This window comes from Eucyclogobius newberryi, unplaced genomic scaffold (assembly GCF_026437365.1).
Source record: "Eucyclogobius newberryi isolate DKJ021-1_F unplaced genomic scaffold, fEucNew1.0.hap1 SCAF_32, whole genome shotgun sequence".
Lineage (NCBI taxonomy): Eukaryota > Metazoa > Chordata > Actinopteri > Gobiiformes > Gobiidae > Eucyclogobius > Eucyclogobius newberryi.
In genome coordinates, this window is record NW_027315968.1 from 815,828 (window position 1) to 841,341 (window position 25,514).

Sequence of the window (25,514 nt, forward strand, 5' to 3'; positions counted from 1 at the left end):
CAGGACATTTAGATGTCCTCAGGTCCTCAGGGTGAGCCAGGGTCTCACAAAGACAAAGAGGAGACTAAGAGCCCATTAAAGGACTGAATAGGCTCAGTAGATACAAGAGGGTAACAAACAACTCTTTCCTCTTCAGGAAGGCTCCTCCCAATGGGCGGGGCTTACCACAGAATAGTATAAATATCGGAGTTCTCCACCTAAATTCTTTTATTGACAATGACTCTTGGATGAGAGTCGAAACGTCTATTTTTTCTAACTGAGTCCAGATGAAACAACTGAAGCTTTTTCTACTATGGAACACGCCTGGACCAATGAGGGATTACACCGACATTTTGCCTGATTATTTATCCAGTTTATTTCACATTAGTTCAGGTTTTCACCGTTTGAGTCTCACATTTATATTGTACAATCTCATCGTGTCAAACAGAAACAGGACAAAAGACTCAACAACTTTGCTCCTGTGGAACAAACACAGAGACTTTTTAAATTAAATCCTTTTATGCCTTTTATTGATTTTAAAGAACTGGTCAAGGACGACCCACAATGCACTTGTTTTACATCATTGTATCTCAGATTGTATGTTTAAATGTGTTTTTATGTATTGATTCATTTCATTGATTGTTTTATTTGTGTTTTAGTTTCCTGTGTTTGCTGTTTATTCTGTGTTTCAACAGGTCCATGAAAAAGATAACTTTTCTCATTGGGTTTTCCCTGTAGAAATAAATAAATTAATCACGTGTCCTCAATGTTCAGGTGCAGTTGCTCTCTCAGAGGCCAAAACTCCCTCAAATTTGCAGATATGTCCGATTCCATTCTGGTTCCTCCACTAGAGCGCGGGTTCCTCTCAGAATATAGCATCTTGTAGTTTCTTGTCATGCACCTCCGCATTGTGCCTTCAAACTTCTCTTTCAAGGCCTTGATTCTCTTCAGAGTTTAGCAGTGCATTATTGTGTTCACTTGCAGCAGTTTGTTCAGCTCAGATCAAACCTGGCGTTATAGTCGAGTCCCAGTGTTGGCTTCGGCTTCAACATAGAACCACTCTACTTCACCGTAGGGTTTTTGAATTTCCCAGAGCTTGTTGTCTTGGTTCCCTCACACTGTAGACTTGGATACGATAAGATCATAGGGCGTTTCGCAGGCCGCGAGGAGCTCTCAGCTCTTACGTCCACTCTCGCCGCACATGCATCCCCATCTGGTGCATCACTAAACACGGACTGAATGTATGATTCATGTTGGCTAAATTGTTAAATTGAATGAATAGAGAATAAGGTTTTGTGATTTCTGTCATGTCGTTGTGATTTTAATGCATTTTTCTCTTGTTGTGTCGAGAACTGTGAAATGCCTTGTGTGCAAATTGTGCTCTACAAATGTACTTGCCTTGCCTTGCCTTATTTTACCTGTGGGGGACATCTCGGGGACACTGGCGTAGTAGGATTTGTCAGGAAACCGTGGTTCGTTGTCGTTGATGTCCTGCACTTTGATCATGAACTCAGATTCTGGCTCCAAGGGCACGTTGGTGTGGATGTCCACGGCCTGGGCCTTCAGAGTGTAGAAGGAGTGCTCCTCCCTGTTACAGTTAGAATACAAGAGACTTAGAGAAAGCACTTTCTGTCTGTTAGTGGTGGTTGAACAATGAACTTATATCAACTCCTTGATATAAATCATTATTTTACATCTCATTCATACTAGGTAAAGTAGATGATTTGTTTTGCCTAAGAACACAATGAAAGAACTTGGCGGTTGGTGAACGTTGGTGTGTTGGTGTGCACCTGTCGAGCCCCACCAGAGCGTGGATATCTCCAGTCAGCTGATCAATGGTGAAGATAGACCCAGCCCCTTCTCCTGAGAGCGTGTACTTCACTGCATCCTGCCCGTGGTCCATGTCCGAGTGGAGCTAAAACCAAAAAACAAACCAGAAGTTTTATATTCCCTAATCCACAAACCACCCTCCCTCACAACGTCTCCTGCCTCCACAACAGTGACTGTAAAACTCTGGGACTAGGTTTTTACAATTAAAGCATGTGAAATATGCTCTGGTTCCTATTGGATTATATTGGATGTTTCTTGTCCTACAAGAACAGCAGGGCAAAAGAAGGCTTCATTTACTTTTATGAGCAGAAGAGAAAAATAAATTGTCTGACATTTAGGTAAATTCATAGCCAATTTTGTGCACTTCGTCTTAGGGTTTGAAGGGAAGGCAAGATATTAAAAAACAAAAAGAATGTTTATTGCCAGGACGCTATGAAAAAACCACAGAGTATCCAAAACATTGCAATGATTATTACAGTTCCATGTCTCCAGATGCTGCCAACTAAAGTGTATCTAATTTGGATTCAAAACCAGGGACTACTTCATTAAAATATCTGGTGAAGGACTTCCTGTTTGTCCGTGGATGGAGCTACAAGTCTTATTTTAAGCCTGTCTTCTCAGTGTGCTCCACCACCAGATGCTTTCCCCAGAAAAAGCATGTTCACATTCCGATAGGGCCAAATTCCAGAGGACGCTGCCAAGACATTTAGTTTTGTCCATACCTGGTTTACCAACTCAAAGAGGATTTTCATCTGGTCACTGACAGGGTTAAATATATGATCTATAGATCATATCTATATGACTCAAGAATAACAATTAAAGCCACAAATGCCGATGATGGCTCTCGCCACCTGCGCGACCACCTTCCCCCACGCTCGCCATCGAAACCTGACCACCCCGGCACACCTTTGTCCCGCCTGACCATTGTGTTAGGGATCATCTCAAAATGGATGGAAGCTGAAAAGACTTTCGTCTTTTTGTTGCTTTGAAGCTTCAATACATTTTTGTGGCAGTAATTGTTTTGAAATGCTAAAAAACTCTCAGCAACGAGCATTAGGCCAACATCCATGACATCAGACACTCATGACTTTGCTTATATTGAAATGTAATGCGCATAGCGCTTTACAGCAGCCAATCAACTCGCGCAATGAGGAAATAATTTCGTCGTAATTTCACCATAAATAAGATAAGATATTCCTTTATTGTCCCACATGGGGAAATTTCATTGGTGCAACGCAGGTAGATACAGAGGTAGATACAGAAGAACAGATCACTTATAGGAAGTCTGAAAAACACTTTCAGTAGAAGATCTCCTACAAATAAAAACTCCCATAGACAAATAAATAAATACATAAATACCATTGCATGTGATCACGACAGTAATTGCACATGAATATGTGTCACGACAGCACATAGATTGCACATGAATTTCACAGTAATTGCACATATGACAGAATTGCACATCAGTATTAGGTTAGGTCAGTATTGCGAGTGTTCAGTACTAACAGTTTTTGTTATAAAGTCTGACAGCAGCAGGAAGGAAAGACCTACGGAACCTTTCCTTCACACATCGAGGGTGGATCAGTCTCTCACTGAAGCTGCTCTCCAGAGCGGACAGAGTGTCCTGCAGGGGGTGAGACTCATGGTCCAGCATAGATGTGAATCTAGCCAGGACCCTCCTGTCCCCCACCTCCTGCACCGAGTCCAGAGAACAGCCCAGGACGGAGCTGGACTTCTTGATGACTCTGTCCAACCTCTTCCTCTCCCTCTCTGTGATGCTGCTGCTCCAGCAGGCCACACCACACAGGAGGGCTGATGCCACCACAGAGTCATAGAAGGTCTTCAGGAGTGGCCCTGTCACTCCAAAAGACCTGAGTCTCCTCAGGAGGTAGAGCCGACTCTGGCTCTTCCTGTACAGTGCGTCCGTGTTATGAGTCCAGTCCAGTTTGTGGTTCAGATGAACACCCAGGTACTTGTATGAGTCCACTCTCTCAATGTCCCGTCCCTGAATGTTCACTGGTGAGGGGGGCGTGGCTTCTGTGGAAATCCACCACCATCTCCTTGGTCTTCCCCGCGTTGATGAGGAGGTGGTTCCGCTGACACCAGTCCACAAAGTCCTGCTCCAGTCCTCTGTACTCCGCGTCATCGTCGTCCGTGATGAGTCCGATGATGGCAGAGTGGTCAGAGAACTTCTGCAGGACACAGCTGTCCGTGTCATGTCTGAAGTCTGCAGTGTAAAGGGTGAAGAGAAAGGGCGCGAGGACAGTGCCCTGGGGCGCCCCCACACTGCAGGTCCGAGTGTCAGACACACAGTTCCGGGCTCTCTCAAACTGGGGTCGGTCTGTGAGGTAGTCCAGGATCCACTCTGCCAGGTCATACTCCACACCAGCCGTCTCCAGCTTGTCCCTCAGGAGCAGCGGCTGGATGGTGTTGGAGGCGCTGGAAAGATCGAAGAACAGAATCCTCACAGAGCTGCCAGGCTTTTCCAGGTGAGAGAGAGAGCGGTGCAGCAGGGAGATGACAGCGTCCTCCACTCCGATGCCAGATCGATATGCAAACTGCAGCGGGTCCATGGCTGAGCTCACGGTGGAGCGGAGGTGGTCCAGGACTAGCCGCTCCAGTGTCTTCATCAGGTGGGACGTGAGAGCCACTGGCCTGAAGCTGTTGAGGTCTTTGGGGCGCGGTGTCTTAGGCACAGGTACCAGACAGGAGGTCTTCCAGACCTGTGGTACCACCCTCAGCTTCAGGCTCATGTTGAAGACATGCTCCATAACTCCACACAGTTCATCTGCGCAGGACTTAAGGAGCCTGGGGCTGATGCCATCAGGTCCTGCTGCCTTCCTCACTTTAATCCTCTTCAGCTCACTCCTCACCTGTGCTGCTGTGACAGTCAGTGGTTGGCAGGGGGACCGTGTGCTGGGGGGATGGGTGAGTCCAGGCGAAGTGGGGAGCTGATAGTCCGGGGCAGATAAGCGAAGAGGAACAGATGCAGGGCATTGTCCAGCTGTGGAAGAGGGAGCATGCAGCTGTGCAGGGGGAGGGGCGGGTGACCGATCAAACCTCAAGAAGTGAGCATTTAAATTAATCACCCACTGTAGATCCCCCTCTGTCTGGGCAGGGGGGATTTTGAAGCCCGAGATGGTTTTCAGGCTCCTCCACACTCCCTGAATGTTCTTCTGCTGCAGCTGCTCCTCCATCCTCCTCTTGTAGCCGGCCTCAGCCTGCCTGATCTTCCTCCTCAGCTCCTTCTGCACAGTCCTCAGCTCCTCCTTGTTCCCTGACCTGAAGGCTCTCTTCTTCTCCTTCAGCAGAGCCTTCAGTTCACGGTTAATCCATGGCTTGTTGTTTGGAAAACACCGCACCGTCCGGGAGGGAACAATGTTCTCAAAACAGAAGTTGATGTAGTCCGTGATGCACTCTGTGATGGTGTTGATGTCCTCCCCATGTGGGTCATAAAGCTCAGTCCAGACAGTGGTGCTGAAGCAGTCCCTCAGAGCCTCCTCGCTCTCAGCAGACCACATCCTCACCTCACGGGACACCACAGGCTGCCTGCGCACGATGGGTTCATACACAGGCCTCAGATGTACAAGGTTGTGGTCCGAGCTGTCCAGGGGAGGGAGGGGAGAAGAGGAATAAGCCTCCTTGGTGTTGGCAAAAAACAATTCCAATGTTCTATTCTCTCTGGTGGGACAGGTAATATACTGGGTGTATGTTGGTAGAACAGAAGAGGGAGAAGCGTGGTTAAAGTCACCAGAGATGAGGAAGAGAGCCTGTGGATGCTGTGTTTGCAGCCTACAAGTGCAGGAGAGCAGTGCTTCATAAGCATCTTCAGCATTGGCAGATGGGGCCACATAGACTGCGATCAAAATCACATGTGAGAACTCCCTGGGCAGATAATATGGCCTCATGCCAATAGCCAATAGTTCAATATCCCAGTTACATAGCTGCTCCTTCACTGTGCAGTGTTCGGGTTTGGACCAGCTCGTGTTCACATACACCGCCAGACCTCCACCTCTTTTCTTCCCGGATTCTCTCGTTCTGTCCGCCCGCAGCAGATGAAAATTGTCCAAACCTACAATAGAGTCTGGCATTTCTGCTGTTAACCAGGTCTCTGTGAAAATCAAAACGCTGCTGTCCCTATAAATCCTCTGGAACCGCATGAGGCTCGCTATTTCCGTCATTTTATTTTGAAGGGACCTCACGTTACCCATGACTACGGCGGGAACCGACTTCCTGTTTGTCCCTCTCTTCTCTCGGAGTTTACGTCCAGCCCGTCTGCTTCGTTGCGTTTTCCTTAGGATGTCCGCCGGGATAACGTGACGATCTCCGGGTAAGACGACAGTTCTCCGCAAAAAACATGTCGTGACACGTGACATTATTTGGAGACTTTGCTTCTACTAATACAAATACCAAAGGCTGTTCAGGGACTAGAGGCGCGCAAGCGCTATCAAATTACGATCTTTTATCAACATGAAGATAAGTTTGTTATCTTAAGTTCGGGAGCAGGACCACACCCCTTTCTACGCCCTTTCCTGCGGCTACACTACTTAATCATCCAGATCACACACACCTGTGTTCGTGATTTTCGTGCCCCTCCCTCCCACCCTCTTTAAACTGTTCTAATTCTAATTTATCTCCTAGATGGGGGTATCGAGGCCCGGGAGCCTTCAGCCCTCATCGCAAGAAGACCCAAAACGGCATCAACTTCGTATATTCGTGTTGTTCATGTTTCTCCCCTGCCAATAAACACCTTGCATCGGATCTGGGGTTGTGGTCCTTGCTAGTAAAGCGTACGTCGCACTGCAGCAAGTGAAATGTCCCGATCGTAAACGACAAGTCATATTCACTGATGGACAGAATAAATGGAAATGCTCCATCAAATCACTGTCCAATTCTGACCATGGAGCATTTATGGAGATGGTCAAACAGCTTGAGGCTGAGAAGGATAAACTTTTGTGCCCTAAAAAGGCCACTAGTGCGTGGATTTTTTGGAGAAATGCAACTGCCACCACTACCGTGATTTCAGACCCTACAGCCACCCCACCTCCACCTGAAGAGGAGGCAGTGGATCCAACTAAATCAGATGCAGAGCCAAGGACATGCGGCCAAAATGACAACAGCAATTTGTGTTCCACCTCTACCACCATGGAATTCAAACCATCTGTCACACTCATGGAGTTTTTGTCTAAAGGTCAGTACTAAAATTGTCTTGCAAATTTTATTTATTTATTACTTTCTTATCTCATTATTTATTCATTGAATGTCAGCCACATGATCTGGCCTATTTTTGCATGAAATACCACCACAACGTAGGAGTAGATATTGTACCTCCTGCATAAACAATCTTAAAATGGGCCTATTTGTAGGCCTAGTACTGCAACTGCTTCACAGATTTGATATAAAATATTTTGATTTCATCTTAGGCCTCGGACTGAGTACCTGTGTCAACATGGAACTGGCATCTGAACAAGAATTCATTGACGTCCTTAACGGCACAGCACAGAAATGGGAGCTCTACAACACTGAGAGAATGTACAACACAGGATATAAAGCTTCAGTTGTTTCATCTGGACTCAGTTAGAAAAAATAGATGTTTCGACTTCATCCAAGAGTCATTGTCAATAAAAGAATTTAGGTGGAGAACTCCGATATTTATACTATTCTGTGGTAAGTCCAGCCCATTGGGAGGAGCCTTCCTGAAGAGGAAAGAGTTGTTTGTTTCAACAGAAACTTACCCTCTTGGTATCTACCGATCCTATTCAGTCCTTTAATGGGCTCTTAGTCTCCCCTTTGTCTTTGTGAGACCTTGGCTCACCCTGAGGACCTGAGGACATCTAAATGTCCTGGTCCTGGTCCTCTACCTCTCCAGGGGTTCAGGATCCCATTGTACACTACAGGAAGATTGAACCTTAGACCTCCATTTCTGTTTAAAGAAGGTCTTTCTTTTTTAACAAAAATAGCTTCCTTAACTCCTCTTTCAAACCATCTTTTCTCCTGCTTCAAACCTTCACCTCACGTCTTCAAACGAGTGATTAGAGGTTTCAAGATGGAGATGCACGGCGCTCTGTGGTCCTGAACTCCAGTGTCTTCTGTGGTCCTGAACTTGTATTTCTTCTGTGCTGATAGAGCCTCTTGTGTAGAGGCTGTTTAGTCTCACTATGTAACGTTCTTTACAACTTTCTTCACTGCATTGGATCGAATAAACTACATTGCTCAGTTTTTGAGTCGGCAACTTGTCCTTAGGGTGAACCAGTTTTTGTCTTAAAGTGTTTCCTGGTTTAAAATAAACAGGGACTTCGTGTTGTCTAAAAATTCTCTGCAGTTTTTCCAACAGGCCAGAGACATAAGGGATTGATCTCGGTCCCCCTGAAAACAAATTTCTGGCAAAATTGATAGTGTAAGCAAGATGGACACACCAAAAGGACTTCTGGCCATGTCGAAGGTGTATCAGGAAAAGTGTAATATTATGAGTGATGTGATTTTGAGGACTAAAGGTTAGAAACTGCCAAATTCATAAAAATCTTGACCTTGATATTGGCTCGGATTCTTATAATGCCTTGTTGTTTCAAGTGTGTTCCTGGGATGAAGCAACTGATAAATTACTTTTGGGCTCTAGTGAATTAAGAAACTTGGCAGTAGAGGATTTATTGTCTGCTGCAGACATTATAAGATCGTCTGTAGGTATTGATGTACAACTATTGCTTGAAAGAATTCATGTAGCTGATCGTGTTAAATCGTCAGTGGTGAAGGAGTGTGTTTTTGATCTCTGTAGTAATTTGCCTATCCTCATCCTGAAAAAAGGTCCATCTTATGTAGCCATTGATATTCACAATTATGTCTATTCCAGTGACACATTTTGTACGGTTACCAGTGATGTTCAGTCAACTGCTGATGTGAATGATTGCCCAGATGATGATAGAGAAATGCCACAAGAAGTGCCAAAAGATACTGTGGAGAAGAAGGGAAATAAATGTGGGAGAAAAAGGATAGCTGAAAAGTTTCCAGGTATTGTTGATAGTACCCTGGCTTTCATACAACAGCACAGCGACTCAGCCGATCAAAGGAGACGGGGGACAACAGCTTCTTGTGGTGTTTCTCTACCACAGATACGTGATCATTTATTATTGGTTATTCCAGGTTTAAAAAGCCATGGGATGTCTCTTGATTCAGTACATAGACTACTTGAACCACCACAAAAAGGGACAATAGCTTCTAAAAATGACCATGGGTATGTAAATGCCAAAGTGCCACATAAAAGAAACACATTAGTCAAGGAGCATGTGGAGATCCATTATTGTCGCTCCACTGTAAAAATGTTTTCTGAAATGTTTGCTGAATTTAGTGATGAGGCAATACTTTTATCCTGTGATAATGTAAGCATTAATGCAGTGTCACGATATCATCAGACCCTGTCGCTCCAGGCTCCAATCCTCATAAAGAACTAGATACTGGATACTACAACTAACATCCCAGTCCACCACCGCCCTTTACACATATTTGTCCATTTGTCCCGTATCATGACCCGTTTTGTCTTTTCCCTGTTAAGTCATCTCTTGTTCTTCTTTTCTGAGACTGTGTGGGTCAAATGGTGATTTTAAAGCAGATTTCTGCTTCTAGCTCATCTCCATAACCGGAAGTCTGGGATTTTTACTGTAAAGTACTTTGTTTTACATTTTTCACATGAAAAGCTATTAATAGTTTGATTTGAATTATTTTAAGTCATAAACATCTTCCATATTTGTACGAGTAAAAAGTACACATTACTCAGAGTACTAGTTACTTTTTAACACATTCTTAGAAGTATTATATATTGGGTATTTATTAAGCCACAACCTGCCCAATTAGAGAGTATTGCATTGTTACATCCAGTACTCATGATTTAAAATATGTTATACCAATGTGTCCAGCAATATTCTGTAGTATGCATTAGTCTTAATTAAGACTGAATAATGTGTACGACAGAATCTTAAAGCGCTACATCCTTGGTACATGTTTATAGGCATTACTGAGTTTTACAAAGCTGTGATTAATCCAGATTTAAAAGTTCATGTCTTGACCTTTCCTCACACTCCTAAGCCGCTTGTCTGCCTGTGTCTTGTGACTGGATTGTCCTAATGTGATTGGGTCCCCCCTGTTTTACTGTTACTGTTAGCCCCTCCCCTCAAGTCTAAATCACCACATGTGAGTTCAACCTGGCCAAAAGTGGGGACGACAAAGGATTAGAATGAGGTGTGTAAATACTGACGGTCAAAGTAGATTGTAATGATGTCAGACTCTTGGTGATAATGTCTGTTTGTGTTATTGCTTTGCCTTAAGTGTTCCACACTATGGCATTAAACGTACCTCCAGTTATACATTCTACATGAATAGTCAGTGATTTATACATTCTACATGAATGGTCAGTGAGTTATACATGCTACATGAATGGTCAGTGAGTTATACATGCTACATGAATGGTCAGTGAGTTATACATGCTACATGAATGGTCAGTGAGTTATACATGCTACATGAATGGTCAGTGAGTTATACATGCTACATGAATGGTCAGTGAGTTATACATGCTACATGAATGGTCAGTGAGTTATACATGCTACATGAATGGTCAGTGAGTTATACATACTACATGAATGGTCAGTGAGTTATACATGCTACATGAATGGTCAGTGAGTTATACATGCTACATGAATGGTCAGTGAGTTATACATGCTACATGAATGGTCAGTGAGTTATACATGCTACATGAATGGTCAGTGAGTTATACATGCTACATGAATGGTCAGTGAGTTATACATGCTACATGAATGGTCAGTGAGTTATACATGCTACATGAATGGTCAGTGAGTTATACATGCTACATGAATGGTCAGTGAGTTATACATGCTACATGAATGGTCAGTGAGTTATACATGCTACATGAATGGTCAGTGAGTTATACATGCTACATGAATGGTCAGTGAGTTATACATGCTACATGAATGGTCAGTGAGTTATACATGCTACATGAATGGTCAGTGAGTTATACATGCTACATGAATGGTCAGTGAGTTATACATGCTACATGCTACATGAATGTCACTGGATGAGGACATTCGGGGTTTTGTCAATGTCATGTCATTCTACTTCCGGCGCTGGTGAGAGCCGGCTGCTCGTTGCAACACTCCCTCTTAATTACCTGGTGTTCATCTGAACCACAAACTGGACTGGACTCATAACACAGACTGTACAGGAAGAGCCAGAGTGGGCTCTACCTCCTGAGGAGACTCAGGTCTTTTGGAGTGACAGGGCCACTCCTGACAGGGCCACTCCTGAAGACCTTCTCTGACTCTGTGGTGCATCCGCTCCTGTAGGTGTGGTCATCACAGAGAGGGAGAGGAAGAAGCTGGACAAAGCTCCGTCCTGGACTGTGCTCTGGACTCTGTGCAGGAGGTGGGGGACAGAAGGGTCCTGGCTAAACTCACATCTATTCTGGACCATGAGTGTCGCCCCCTGCAGGACACTCTGTCCCCTGCAGGACACTCTGTCCACTCTGGAGAGCAGCTTCAGTGATTGATCCACCCTCGCTGTGTGAAGGAGACGTTTCACAGTCTGTCCTTCTGCTGCTGTCACACTCTACAACAGACACTGTCATACCCATGTGCAATACTGTCATACACATGTGCAATACTGTCATACACATGTGCAATACTGTCATACACATGTGCAACACTGTCATACCCATGTGCAATACTGTCATACACATGTGCAATACTGTCATACACATGTGCAACACTGTCATACCCATGTGCAATACTGTCATACACATGTGCAATACTGTCATACACATGTGCAACACTGTCATACACATGTGCAATACTGACTTAATCATGCGCAATACTGTCATACCCATGTGCAATACTGTCATACCCATGTGCAATACTGTCATACACATGTGCAATACTGTCATACACATGTGCAATACTGTCATACCCATGTGCAATACTGTCATACACATGTGCAACACTGTCATACCCATGTGCAATACTGTCATACACATGTGCAATACTGTCATACACATGTGCAACACTGTCATACACATGTGCAATACTGACTTAATCATGCGCAATACTGTCATACCCATGTGCAATACTTACATACCCATGTGCAATACTGTCATACCCATGTGCAATACTGTCATACACATGTGCAATACTGTCATACCCATGTGCAATACTGACATAATCATGTGCAATACTGACATAATCATGTGCAACACTGTCACACCCATGTGCAATACTGTCATACCCATGTGCAATACTGTCATACCCATACACATCATATTGGTGCAATATAGCTGTAAATAAGACTGTTACGTTCTATTATTACTATTATTTGTTTCACTTTTCATTAAGAATACAAGAGGTTTTTAATAAGAGTTTTCGTAAGAGCTTTTCTATTAAGAGTGTTTTTTTAAGTTTTCGATAATATCTGTTCTTTGTTGTTTACTTCTGTACCTACTTTGTGTTGCAACACTGGAATTTCCCCATTGTGGGACAAATAAAGGCTTGTCTTATCTTATATTATCGCCTGCCCCACCTACAACCAACTCAAGCCGGCTCACCATGCTCCAGCCGGTTTTCTACATCCTCTGCCTCATTGTCCCTGGACGCACATGTCTCTGGACTTCGTCACCACCGTCCAGAGACAACTCTACTGTCCTGACTGCCTCTCACCTGGTCCCAAACTCTCCTTGGCTACAAAAGCCCCACCACCCATCCCCCCTCGTCTTTCACCTGGTATCTCCCATAGCTAGGATGCACTGGGTCTCAGCGTTGCCGGGACTTATTGTCATATTAAAAATCAAACCAACCCGGGGCCCTATGTAAAAAGAGCCCCCCCTAGTGCTATTTCTGTAGTCACATCATCACACAGATGGAAAAACAAAATGCGAGTCAGGCCCAATCTGAGAAATGTGATTCATATTCCCTGTGAAAAGATAAAGCCCAGTCTCACTGAAACTAGTCTGAAACTTGCTGTGCTAAATGTCAGATCCTTATGTAACAAATCTATCTTAATTAATAATTTTATTTCTTCTTATAATCTTGATTTTATGTTCTTAACTGAAACATGGCTTGACAAAAACACAGGAAATGTAGTTCTGATAGAATCTGCTCCACCCAACTTTAAGTTTGAATCTGAAACACGAGAAAACAAAAAAGGGGGTGGAGTCTGTGCTGTCTTTAGAGATGAAATAATTACCCGCAGGTTGTCTTTTGGGGTGTTTTCATCATTTGAGTATGTATCCTTTAAAATGGAGCTAAAACGGTCTCCATCCATTCTCTTCATTGTTTTATACAAGCCTCCCCAGCACTGCCAAAGTTTTATTGATGATTTTACTGAGATGCTTTCAGTCATATGCACAGACTTTGATGGTTTGGTCATTACAGGTGATTTCAACGTGCATGTTGATAATATTTGTGACAGAAACGCTAAAGAGCTTGATGCTGTCCTTGAAACCTTCAGTCTTACGCAGCATGTGAGAGGCCCCACCCACAGCAAAGGACACACTCTAGATCTCATAATTACAAAGGGGGTAAATATTTCAAATGTTAATGTGATCGATGTTGCTCTGTCTGATCATTTCTGTGTCTTCTTTGACCTGTCTGTTTCTCCCCAACCTCCGGTTGGTCCTGCAGTTGTTCAGAGGAGACACATAAGTGATGGCACAGGTGCACTGTTTATAGAAATGATAAACTTTGAAAATGTCTCATGTTCTAATGTAAATGATTTGTTGAACTCTGTTACATCTAGTGTTTTGAATGTTCTGGACACCATCGCCCCTATAAAGGCTAAAATGGTTAAAAATAAGCAGAAGGCGCCGTGGAGAAATGATGATTCGGTCAGGGCACAGAAAAGGGAGTGCCGCAGGGCCGAACGGAAATGGCGCAAGTCAAAGCTCCAGGTTCAAAAAGAGATTTACAAAGAAAAGCTGAACATGTACAACCTAATCTTATGTAGAACTAGGGAAAGATATTTTTCTGAAATAATTGGAAGCTGCAGTAACAACTCGCGTGTCCTGTTTGCCACAGTAAAATAGATTAACAAACCCTCCAGCTCAGCTGCTGTTAGAACTCATTTCCACATCAAGTGTAATGAGTTTGCATTATTCTTTAATGACAAAGTTCAGGGCATTAAAAATGCTATAAATCCCACAATGCAAAAAAATTACCCTAAAACCACCAAGACACTTAGAGCTAACTCACTTTGCACCAGTAACTGACAAAACTGTCCATGAGATCATCACCAGTCTGAGTTCATCTACAGCTGCCTCGATGTGTGACCCTCCAGATTTCTAAAGTCTGTGCTGAACAGTTTGTTAGCACCATTCACTCACATAATTAACATGTCGCTTCAATCTGGAACATTCCCAATGTCTTTGAAAACTGCGGTCATAAAGCCTCTCCTAAAGAAGAGCAGTCTTGATGCTGCAGTCCTGAGTCATGACCGGCCCATCTCTAATCTGCCATTTTGGGCCAAAGTCCTTGAAAAGGTTGTTTACCAACAGCTCACAGATTTCCTCTTAATAAACAACTCATTTGATGTTTTTCAGTCAGGTTTTAGACCTCATCACAGCACTGAGACTGCTCTTGTCAAGGTGACAAATGACATCCGCCTGAACACTGACACGGGCAAAGCCTCAGTCTTAATTCTGTTAGATCTGAGTGCTGCTTTTGACACTGTCGATCATGGGATCCTCTTACAGAGACTAGAGGACTGGGTGGGCATCACTGGCACTGCCCTAAACTGGTTAAGGTCCTATCTGGAAGACAGGAAGTACTTTGTTGAAATTGGTAGCTGTGTCTCAGACAACATGACCATGACCTGTGGAGGGCCCCAGGGGTCAGTCCTGGGTCCCCTTCTGTTCAACCTCTACATGCTGTTGTTAGGTCAGTTGATACGCAGTGAAAATGTGTCCCATCACAATTATGCAGACGACACTCAGATCTATGTTTCACTATCGGCAGGTGACTATGGACCAGTAGATTCACTCTGTCACTGCATCCAACAGATCAGTTTGTGGAGGCAAAACAACTTTCTCCAGCTGAACTCAGACAAGACTGAAATCATCGTCTTTGTTCCACAGAAACAAAGAGAAAGTGTTAGCGTCACCTCCAGAGTCTCGCTCTAAAACCTACAAACCAAGTTATAAATCTGGGGGTAATAATGGACTCAGACTTGAACTTTAATAGCCACGTCAAATCAACAACATCAGCAGCTTTTTACCATCTAAAAACATTGCCAAAATCAAAAATATAGTGTCAAAACCAGATTTAGAGAGACTTATCCATGCGTTTGTCTCCAGTAGATTAGACTGTAACGGCCGCTCACAGGTCTCTCCAAACGAGCTGTAAAACAGCTGCAGTACATTCAGAACGCTGCTGCTCGGGTCCTGACTAGAACCAGGAAGTACCATCACATTAGTCCTGTTCTCTGGTCTCTGCACTGCCCCCTGTGGCTCAGAGAAGAGACTTTAAAGCAGCTCTGCTTGTGTACAAGTCTCTCCATGGCCTAGCACCAAAGTACATCTTGGATATGTTAGTGCCATATGAACCATCTCAGACTCTGAGGACCTCAGGGACCGGCCTCCTGCTGGTGCCAGAGTCAGGACTAAACATGGAGCGGCCTCCTGCTGGTGCCAGAGTCAGGACTAAACATGGAGCGGCCTCCTGCTGGTGCCAGAGTCAGGATTAAACATGGAGCGGCCTCCTGCTGGTGCCAGAGTCAGGACTAAACATGGACCGGCCTCCTGCTGGTGCCAGAGTCAGGACTAAACATGGACCGGCCTCCTGCTGGTGCCAGAGTCAGGACTAAACATGGAGAATCTGCGTTTCAGTTTTATGCAGCTAAAATCTGGAACATTCTTCCTGAATATGTGAGACAGGTTCTGCTCTGACAATGTTCAAATCTAAGATAAAAACAGTTTTGTTTAGCTGTGTTTGACTGAAAGGATTTTTTCTTTGCACTCTTCTCTTTTGTTTGTGATTTTATTAGTTTAGAAAATCAGTTGGATTGATAATTTTTAATTCAGTTAATTTTATTGTATTTCTGTTTCTGTCATTTCTTTGTGATTTTAATGCATTTTTCCTGCTGTGAAGCACTTTGAATTGCCTTGTGTATGAAATGTGCTCTACAAATAAACTTGCCTTGCCTTGCCTGACTGTGGTCGATCGGTTCAGCAAGATGGCACATTTCGTGCCCCTTCCCAAGCTTTCTTCTGCCAAAGAGACGGCTAAACTCCTCCTCCTCCTTGTCATCCGTCTCCACGGCATCCCATTGGACGTGGTCTCTGATCGGGGCCCTCAATTTGCCTCAGTATTCTGGAGAGATTTCAGCTCTCTCCTGGGAGCCACGGTCAGCTTGTCCTCAGGATACAGTCCAACGCCAGACAGAACGCATCATAATCAAAGAGGTTCTGTTGTTTTTCCTGAACGAGAATGAGGGTCAAAGGACGGGGGACGCTGGGACATGGCCAAGTCCCTATGAACATTGTTTAATCTGTTTTTTTCACTGTGGTGATTTTGGGCGTTACAAAAATAAATGAAATTGAATTGAGTGGATCATTGAAATATCTTGGATTATCTGGATGTGAAGAGAAGGCTTTGGGAGAAATATTTGCAGATACTTCACAAATGGAGCTCAAGCTGTTTCTGCTGATGCTTTCAATCTGAATGTTCTGACCTTAATAAAGGAGTTCCTCAAGGCTCTGTCCTGTCACTGTTATTACAATATATATATATATATATATATATATATATATATATATATATATATATATATATATATATATATATATAAACTCATTGGGCATAATCTAAAACACAGTAGCATCCACTTGTGCAGATGATGTGATTCTGTCTGCTAAGGCTCCTTCTTGTGCACAAGTGATTCCAGATAATCAAGAGGATGTTCACTCCATCCAACAAAACTCACCCTAATCCATTCATGAATTCAAATCAAATAAAAAGTAGAGACTCAAAAAAGGCATCTATTCTCGCGTATGATGGTAATATGATTGTACTCTATTACAAATGTCTGGATCAGTGATAAACTCTCCTTCAACAGACAAAGAGCTGACAAATGATGGTAAAGCCAGATATTATAGAGATGTCAACGTGTTTCCTCTTAATTGTAGAACCCAGTTCATCCAGGCACTTTTCTCACAGTTCTAGATGATGTTGATATTGTATAAATGCATTATACAGCAGCTCTAAGGTTCAGCTCTAAGGTTCAGCTCTAAGGTTCAGCTCTAAGGTTCAGCTCTGAGGTTCAGCTCTGAGGTTCAGCTCTAATGTTCAGCTCTGAGGTTCAGCTCTGAGGTTCAGCTCTGAGGTCCAGCTCTAAGGTTCAGCTCTAAGGTTCATCTCTGAGGTTCAGCTCTAAGGTTCAGCTCTGAGGTTCAGTTCTAAGGTTCAGCTCTAAGGTTCAGCTCTAAGGTTCATCTCTGAGGTTCAGCTCTAAGGTTCAGCTCTAAGGTTCAGCTCTGAGGTTCAGTTCTAAGGTTCAGCTCTAAGGTTCAGCTCTGAGGTTCAGCTCTGATGTTCAGCTCTAAGGTTCATCTCTGAGGTTCAGCTCTAAGGTTCAGCTCTGAGGTTCAGCTCTGAGGTTCAGCTCTAAGGTTCATCTCTGAGGTTCAGCTCTAAGGTTCAGCTCTGAGGTTCAGTTCTAAGGTTCAGCTCTAAGGTTCAGCTCTGAGGTTCAGCTCTGATGTTCAGCTCTAAGGTTCATCTCTGAGGTTCAGCTCTAAGGTTCAGCTCTGAGGTTCAGCTCTAAGGTTCAGCTCTAAGGTTCAGCTCTGAGGTTCAGCTCTGAGGTCCAGCTCTAAGGTTCAGCTCTGAGGTTCAGCTCTGAGGTTCAGCTCTAAGGTTCATCTCTGAGGTTCAGCTCTAAGGTTCAGCTCTAAGGTTCAGCTCTGAGGTTCAGTTCTAAGGTTCAGCTCTGAGGTTCAGCTCTAAGGTTCAGCTCTAAGGTTCAGCTCTGAGGTTCAGCTCTGAGGTTCAGCTCTAAGGTTCAGCTCTAAGGTTCAGCTCTGAGGTTCAGCTCTGAGGTTCAGCTCTAAGGTTCAGCTCTAAGGTTCAGTTCTGAGGTTCAGCTCTAAGGTTCAGCTCTAAGGTTCAGTTCTGAGGTTCAGCTCTGAGGTTCAGATCTAAGGTTCAGCTCTAAGGTTCAGCTCTGAGGTCCAGCTCTAAGGCTCAGCTCCAAGGTTCAGCTCTAAGGTTCAGCTCTAAGGTTCAGCTCTAATGTTCAGCTCTGAGGTTCAGCTCTAAGGTTCAGCTCTAAGGTTCAGCTCTAAGGTTCAGCTCTGAGGTTCAGCTCTGAGGTTCAGCTCTAAGGTTCAGCTCTGAGGTTCAGCTCTGAGGTCCAGCTCTGAGGTTCAGCTCTGAGGTTCAGCTCCGAGGTTCAGCTCTGAGGTTCAGCTCTAAGCTTCAGCTCTGAGGTTCAGCTGTAAGGTTCAGCTCTAAGGTTCAGCTCTAAGGTTCAGCTCTGAGGTTCAGCTCTAAGGTTCAGCTCTAAGGTTCAGCTCTGAGGTTCAGCTCTAAGGTTCAGCTCTGATGTTCAGCTCTAAGGTTCAGCTCTAAGGTTCAGCTCTAAGGTTCAGCTCTAAGGTTCAGCTCTGAGGTTCAGCTCTAAGGTTCAGCTCTGATGTTCAGCTCTAATGTTCAGCTCTAAGGTTCAGCTCTGAGGTTCAGCTCTGAGGTTCAGCTCTAAGGTTCAGCTCTGAGGTTCAGCTCTGAGGTTCAGCTCTAAGGTTCAGCTCTAAGGTTCAGCTCTAAGGTTCAGCTCTAATGTTCAGCTCTGAGGTTCAGCTCTGATGTTCAGCTCTAAGGTTCAGCTCTGAGGTTCAGCTCTAAGGTTCAGCTCTGAGGTTCAGCTCTAAGGTTCAGCTCTGATGTTCAGCTCTAAGGTTCAGCTCTAAGGTTCAGCTCTAATGTTCAGCTCTGAGGTTCAGCTCTTTTTGGCATTTTGCCTGATCATTCATTAAGTTTGTTCAGGTCAAGTTGGCAGTTTGAGAGTCTCAGGTCTCATTTTTATTCAATTCAATTTCTAGTCTAATGGTATCAACACAGAGACAGGAAAATCATTTTATGCCTTGTAATGATTTTATAGCAATGGTCAAGGATGACCCGCAGTGCCAGTGCCGGTGCCGGTGCCGGTGCCGGTGCCGGTGCCGGTGCCGGTGCCGGTGCTCTTGTATATTTTGTTTCTCTCTTAGTGAATGTGTAAATGTGTTTTTATGTATTGGTTCATTTTAGTGAAAGTGTTATTTGTGTTTCAGTATCCTGTGACTGTTTGTTGTTTATTCTGTGTGTTTTTATAAGATATCCATGAAAAATATAACTTTTATAACTTGGAGTTTCCCTGTAAAATATATATATATATATATATATATATATATATATATATATATATATATATATATATATATATATATATATATATATAAATAGGCCTAGTATTTGAGGCTTATGGCCTGGTCCCGGCCATTACGATCACATTACAGCGAGACAGTCCGTAAATGGCCCATGTTTAGACAGCTCTGAGCTTGAGACCCACAGGGGTCTTTAATGTATAAACTGAACTGAACTAATCGCACTGAAACTGTTCAGAGGGAGAAATGTCTGACATGAAAAAGCTCATTTACAAACTGAGCCCAGATCTCATAAAGAGCAGCATCATCTCCACCTGCTCGGTCCTGTGTTACACCACTCTGCAGCAGCCGCTTGACTCTGCGCAGGCCTCTGCTCTCAGGGACAGGGCCCCTGCCAAAGGCCACACAAATCTACCTGATCCTGCAGCATTTTACCCATGGGAACCCCAACAGGTTTCTTCCCAGGGCCAACACAGCCAAGGCAGGGGCCAACACAGCCAAGGCAGGGGCCCTCACAGCCAAGGCAGGGGTCAACACAGCCAAGGCAGGGGCCCACACAGCCAAGGCAGGGGACAAGACAGCCAAGGCAGGGGCCCACACAGCCAAGGCAGGGGACAAGACAGCCAAGGCAGGGGCCAACACAGCCAAGGCAGGGGCCACCGCTGCTCGCCTCCTCTACAGCTCGGGACACCTGCCCATTTATCACTCACTACAAAGATATTCTATACATTTTTATGTGTTTAGTTTAGTTTCAATTCAGGGTGGATTTTTATTTAGTGTGCAAACCTTTGGAGCATGCTTGGAGCTTAGAGAGAACAGTGGTTATTGACAAAAGCTTTTCCCATAACATCAGTATCGATATCGGTCCAAAATGTTCATATTGGTGCAGCACTTTATATTTCTGTGGTTAGATGACTTGAGTCAAAGGGCTGAACGGGGGAAACATTTGCTCAACGAGAGGATGATTCTGACCCCTGCAGTTTGACCATCAATTCAAACACATTTTTGAGTCATAGTGACTGCGTAATACATTACACAATCACTACTAGTTCTAGAAGATCTTTATTATTATAGAAACATGTTATTCATAGGTTTCACAGGTCACATTTTTTGTCGTATTCCTTGGTCTTTTAGTATTTTCAGGATTTCTCGATGATTGCACGACTTCAATAATGCAATGATCGTGGCACTTTGTAGTTCTTATAATTGTAAGGTTTGGATCCGCTTAATAGGGAAACTTTTAACTTGTCATTCTGAAGAAAAAAAACTACAAAACCATTGTAGTGTATGCAGTGTTTTCATAAATCATAAATAAGCAGGGAAATAAACAGTGTTCGGACAGCTCCTCGGACTGACCGGACCGTGGTCCCTCCGCCGCATGAAAATCAACCCTCGGTCCCGGTGCTATGTTTATGCTATGCCTCTAATCACTCGTTTGAAGACGTGAGGTGAAGGTTTGAAGCAGGAGAAAAGATGGTTTGAAAGAGGAGTCAAGGAAGCTATTTTTGTTAAAAAAGAAAAACCTTCTTTAAACAGAAATGGAGGTCTAAGGTTCAATCTTCCTGTGGTGTACAATGGGATCCTGAACCCCTGGAGAGGTAGAGGACCAGGACCAGGACATTTAGATGTCCTCAGGTCCTCAGGGTGAGCCAGGGTCTCACAAAGACAAAGGGGAGACTAAGAGCCCATTAAAGGACTGAATAGGCTCGGTAGATACAAGAGGGTAAGTTTCTGTTGAAACAAACAACTCTTTCTACTTCAGGAAGGCTCCTCCCAATGGGCGGGGCTTACCACAGAATAGTATAAATATCGGAGTTCTCGATCTAAATTCTTTTATTGACAATGACTCTTGGATGAAGTCGAAACGTCTATTTTTTCTAATTGAGTCCAGATGAAACAATTGAAGCTTTTTCTACTATATTTATGCTTGATTTTCAATCCATCAAAATCACAGACTTCCTTCAGAATTTGACGTCACAGTTTAAGAATGTTCCGTTAACCTCTGCAACAGTCAAGTACACACCACATTTTGAAAATGATTCAATAAATCAATACAAGTATAAACAAGTTGCTAAATACTTTTTAAATGAAAAAATAAAAATAGATATGAAATGTAAATAGGTAATTAAAGCCGCAAGCGGCATCCAACGGCCCTCGCGGGCCGCCGGCCTTCCGACTCTGCTCTCTGCATTTTACAGAGATGGCGCTACTGCAATTGTCTAAGAACTAAGACAGTGACACATTGGACATGTACAATGCTGTGCTTAACCAGTGCAAATGAACACAAATGTCGGTCGAATGTGCGGCTCCAGCGCACAGAGACCGTGACACTTGGAATAAAAATATGGATAAGTTTTGATGCCCCGCTTGTGTAGATTATTTTCCCAAAATATGAGCTTGATCGAGCTATTGCCCACAGAGGAGTTCATTAAAGTGTGAAGCATAAATGTGAACATTTCAAGGATTTGGCGTTTTTCCCATTTGTGACATATATTTGCGGCTCTACCGCACAGAGACCCTAGTACTTAAAATCAAAATATGGATAACTTTTGATGCCCCACTTGTGTAGATGATTCTCCCCAAATATGAACTTGATCGGGTAATCGCCCTAGGAGGAGTTTGTTAAAGTGTGAAGTGTAAAAATGTGGTCATTTTAGAGATTTTGCGGTTTCCCCATAGGGATAACATGGGATGTTTCTGTCATCGCTACGGCTACGCTTTACCAAATATGACTTTGGCTCCCATACTTTTAATTTGGGGATGGCAAATGAGAATTGTGTGCAAAATGTCATGTCATTTGGAAAAACTCTATTGTTTATAGGCCACTCTGAAGGCCCAATAGTCCAAATTCTGCAAAAAGTTTGCGGCTCAGCTGCGCAGAGACCGTAAATGTTATCCATAAAATTTGTATAACTTTAGATGCCCCACTTGTCTAGAGGAGGTACACCGATTTTGAGATCGGTGGGCCAAACGCACTAGGAGGAGTTTGTTAAAGTGTGAAGCGTAAATGTGAACATTTCAAGGATTTGGCGTTTTTCCCATTATGACAGTATATTTGCAGCTCCACGGCACAGAGACCGTAGCACTTAAAATCAAAATATGACTAATTTTTGATGCCCCGCTTGTGTAGATAATTTTCCCCAAATATGAGCTTGATCGGGCAATCGCCCTAGGAGGAGTTCGTTAAAATGTGAAGCATAAAAATGTGGTCATTTTAGAGATTTTGCTGTTTTCCCATTTCTGACATATATTTGCGGGTCCGCCACACAGAGATTGTAGCACTTAGAATCTAAATATGACTAACTTTTGATGCCCCGCTTGTGTAGATGATATTCTCCAAATATGAACTTGATCGGACAATCGCCCTAGGAGGAGTTCGTTAAAGTGTGAAGCGTAAAAATGTGGTGATTTGAGCGATTCTACGATTTTCCCATAAGGATAACATGGGATGTTTCTGTCATCGCTACGGTTACGCCGTACAAAATATGACTTTGGCTCTCATACTTTTATGATCGGGATGGCAAATTAGAATTTTGTTGAAAATATCATGTCATTTGGAAAAACTCTATTGTTTATAGGCCACTCTGAAGGCCAAATAGTCAGAATTCTGGGAAACGTTTGCGGCTCCGTCGCACAGAGACCGTAAAAGCTATCCTTAAAAATTGGATAACTTTAGATGCCCCACTTGTCCAGAGGACGTCCGCCGATTTTGAAGTCGGTGGGCAAAACGCCCTAGGAGGAGTTCGTCAAAGTTTGACGTGAACAAAATGGCTAACTCAGCTTGTTTTCATTTTCAAAGGAAGATGGCGGCCATAGGGTAAGTCTGGGGCCATGGCAACAATAATATATTTTTTTTGTCCTCACGAGAGGAATGCGTGTCCCGAATTTCGTAGCTTTACGCCAAAGTTGACCTCGGGGCGTCTCCCATAGGCGCAATGTATTTTGACTTTTGTCGGTGGCGCTGTCGCGCCATTTTTTAACGAAAAAAAAAATGGCCCAGAAAAAATCTAATTTTTCGCCGATTCTGAATTTTGGGCAAAGTTTGGTGAGTTTTTGAGCATGTTCAGGGGGTCAAATAGGCCCTCCGCCCTGCTGGGGCTCGGGCCTAATAAGAGTTTGTATTGTAACATAAGACAGTGTTGTTCTTACCTTCCCCACGTACTGCGGCTCTGAGCCCATGTACTCCTCCAGCACAAAGAACTGGTTCCAGACCCATCCTCTCTTCATCCTCTGCACCCTCGGTCTCCCACGTCTCCTCAGCCTGGATCGCCTCAGCACTGCCCCTGTGGATAAAGTCTCTTCCCCTAAAGACGTGCCCCGCCTACTCTGAGCCGCCGCCCTCTTTACCGCTCCACCAGGTGACACGTGTCCGGCTTTAGTCCTGCCTTGGTATCCAGACTGACAACTGTAGTCCAAAAGCAAGCCTAGGACAAGGAGAAGCAGCGCAGCAGAGTTCAGAGTGATCATTGGGTCCAAATATGATGTGAAAAACAGTATCCAGCAGTTAACATCCAGTCATAAAGGTAGTAGGGTCGTAGACATGGAAATATAAGATCCAGAGGACAGATGGTATTCTGTTGACTGTGGAAAGCCTGGGCTTTTGCTGCTGCTCAGAGTGAAACATTCAGGTCAGCCATGGTTATGTTCATTCCTGCAAATCTGAAATAAAAAGATAAATATTATTATACAACAAAAATAAGATACAGGGAGACCGTAAAACTCATTATGAAACATCCACACAGCACGGATGTATGAGCCATGTTCTTATAAATGGAAAATCACCTCTGTTCGAGGGTTAGGGTGGATGTATGTTCAATGTTGACTCAGACTTCCACTGGGAGACTTGAGGCTTGAGTCTTGGACTCGGCTCGACTAAAGGTCAGTGAATAGGACTCAAACATGACTTGGGCAATGACACAAAACTCAAGTAACATAGCAAAAAATCTTGGAACTTTGAGCCAATAGGGTCTGTGGAGTGTATGGCTCCAATAATTAGAATCAGGTTCCCCGAGTGGCGTTTATGAATGGGTCAAATGCTGCAGACAACATGTCAGCCTCCTGGCTCACTGTCCTCGGCAGCCACACTGCATCAGACTGGCTTTGACTGAGAATTCATACAAAAAGGATTCAAGGACTTTTTGTCCTTGAAAACCGAGCTGGTTTAAAAGTACCAGTTTGTTAATGTAACCCGGAGCTCCTCCCCTTGTTCTAAAGTAACGTTAGGTCACATGATCAGGTCACATGGCATTAACTTCCACTGCTCTGCAGACGACACTCAGCTGTATTTATCAATGAACCTGATCAGAGTGATCAGACAGACTTAGTGCTCGTGTGAAGGAGATAAATTCTTCATATTTGACCAGCATTTTTTGGCTGGTGCGATTTATAATCCGGAAAATACGGTATAAATCAAGCTTGTAAAACTATGCAATATAGCCAAAATCAGAAAAATCTTACTTAAAAACTTATTCATGCATTTGTGACATCTAGATTAGACTAATGTAATTCCCAGCATGTCTTAAAAGCTTCTTAAAAAGCTCAATCAGAATCAGAAAAGGTTTATGGTCAATGAACAGAATTCACAAACATAGGAACTTGCTTACTTGGTGATACGGTGCAACATAAAAGAATGAGCAATAATAAAACAACCTATATGAAGCTACTATAGATAACAATAAAAACATGCTTTATGATTATTACTTTGCTATGTACACAAAATGTACAGTTGAATTTACATATGTAGTGCAGAAAGTGACAGTGAGTGATTAAATGATGGTTAAAGTGACAGTGTTTAAGAAGTGTTCATGATCCAACAGCCTGAGGGGAGTGGCCTCCTGTCTGAGGGGAGTGGCCTCCTGCCTGAGGGGAGTGGCCTCCTGCCTGAGGGGAGTGGCCTCCTGTCTGAGGGGAGTGGCCTCCTGTCTGAGGGGAGTGGCCTCCTGTCTGAGGGGAGTGGCCTCCTGCCTGAGGGGAGTGGCCTCCTGTCTGAGGGGAGTGGCCTCCTGTCTGAGGGGAGTGGCCTCCTGTCTGAGGGGAGTGGCCTCCTGTCTGAGGGGAGTGGCCTCCTGCCTGAGGGGAGTGGCCTCCTGCCTGAGGGGAGTGGCCTCCTGTCTGAGGGGAGTGGCCTCCTGCCTGAGGGGAGTGGCCTCCTGCCTGAGGGGAGTGGCCTCCTGTCTGAGGGGAGTGGCCTCCTGTCTGAGGGGAGTGGCCTCCTGCCTGAGGGGAGTGGCCTCCTGCCTGAGGGGAGTGGCCTCGTGGCCTCCTGCCTGAGGGAGGGGCCTCCTGCCTGAGGGGAGTGGCC

At 44.1% G+C, this 25,514-nt stretch overlaps 1 protein-coding gene across 1 annotated transcript; it reads right to left on the minus strand.

Annotated features, from left to right (window-relative positions):
* Positions 1-697: 697 nt before the first annotated feature.
* Positions 698-23,526, minus strand: LOC140374826 (cadherin-12-like). The gene is made up of 4 exons (XM_072461785.1): positions 23,363-23,526; positions 1,770-1,894; positions 1,398-1,567; positions 698-711 (listed from the first exon to the last, which is right to left on the minus strand). The coding sequence occupies exons 1-4, from the start codon at positions 23,438-23,440 to the stop codon at positions 698-700; spliced, it is 387 nt and encodes a 128-aa protein (XP_072317886.1). The 5' UTR covers positions 23,441-23,526.
* Between the last annotated feature and the right edge of the window lie 1,988 nt (positions 23,527-25,514).

What these genes read in the sequence shown, in the direction of transcription:
- LOC140374826 (XM_072461785.1), bottom strand. Translation starts at nt 23,440, where the DNA reads ATGAAGAGAGGATGGGTCTGGAACCAGTTCTTTGTGCTGGAGGAGTAC. An exon ending in AGCCGCAGTACGTGGGGAAG is followed by an intron (nt 1,895 to 23,362) that starts GTAAGAACAACA and finishes TTTTGGTTTTAG; the next exon opens with CTCCACTCGGACATGGACCA. An exon ending in GCTCTGGTGGGGCTCGACAG is followed by an intron (nt 1,568 to 1,769) that starts GTGCACACCAAC and finishes TAACTGTAACAG; the next exon opens with GGAGGAGCACTCCTTCTACA.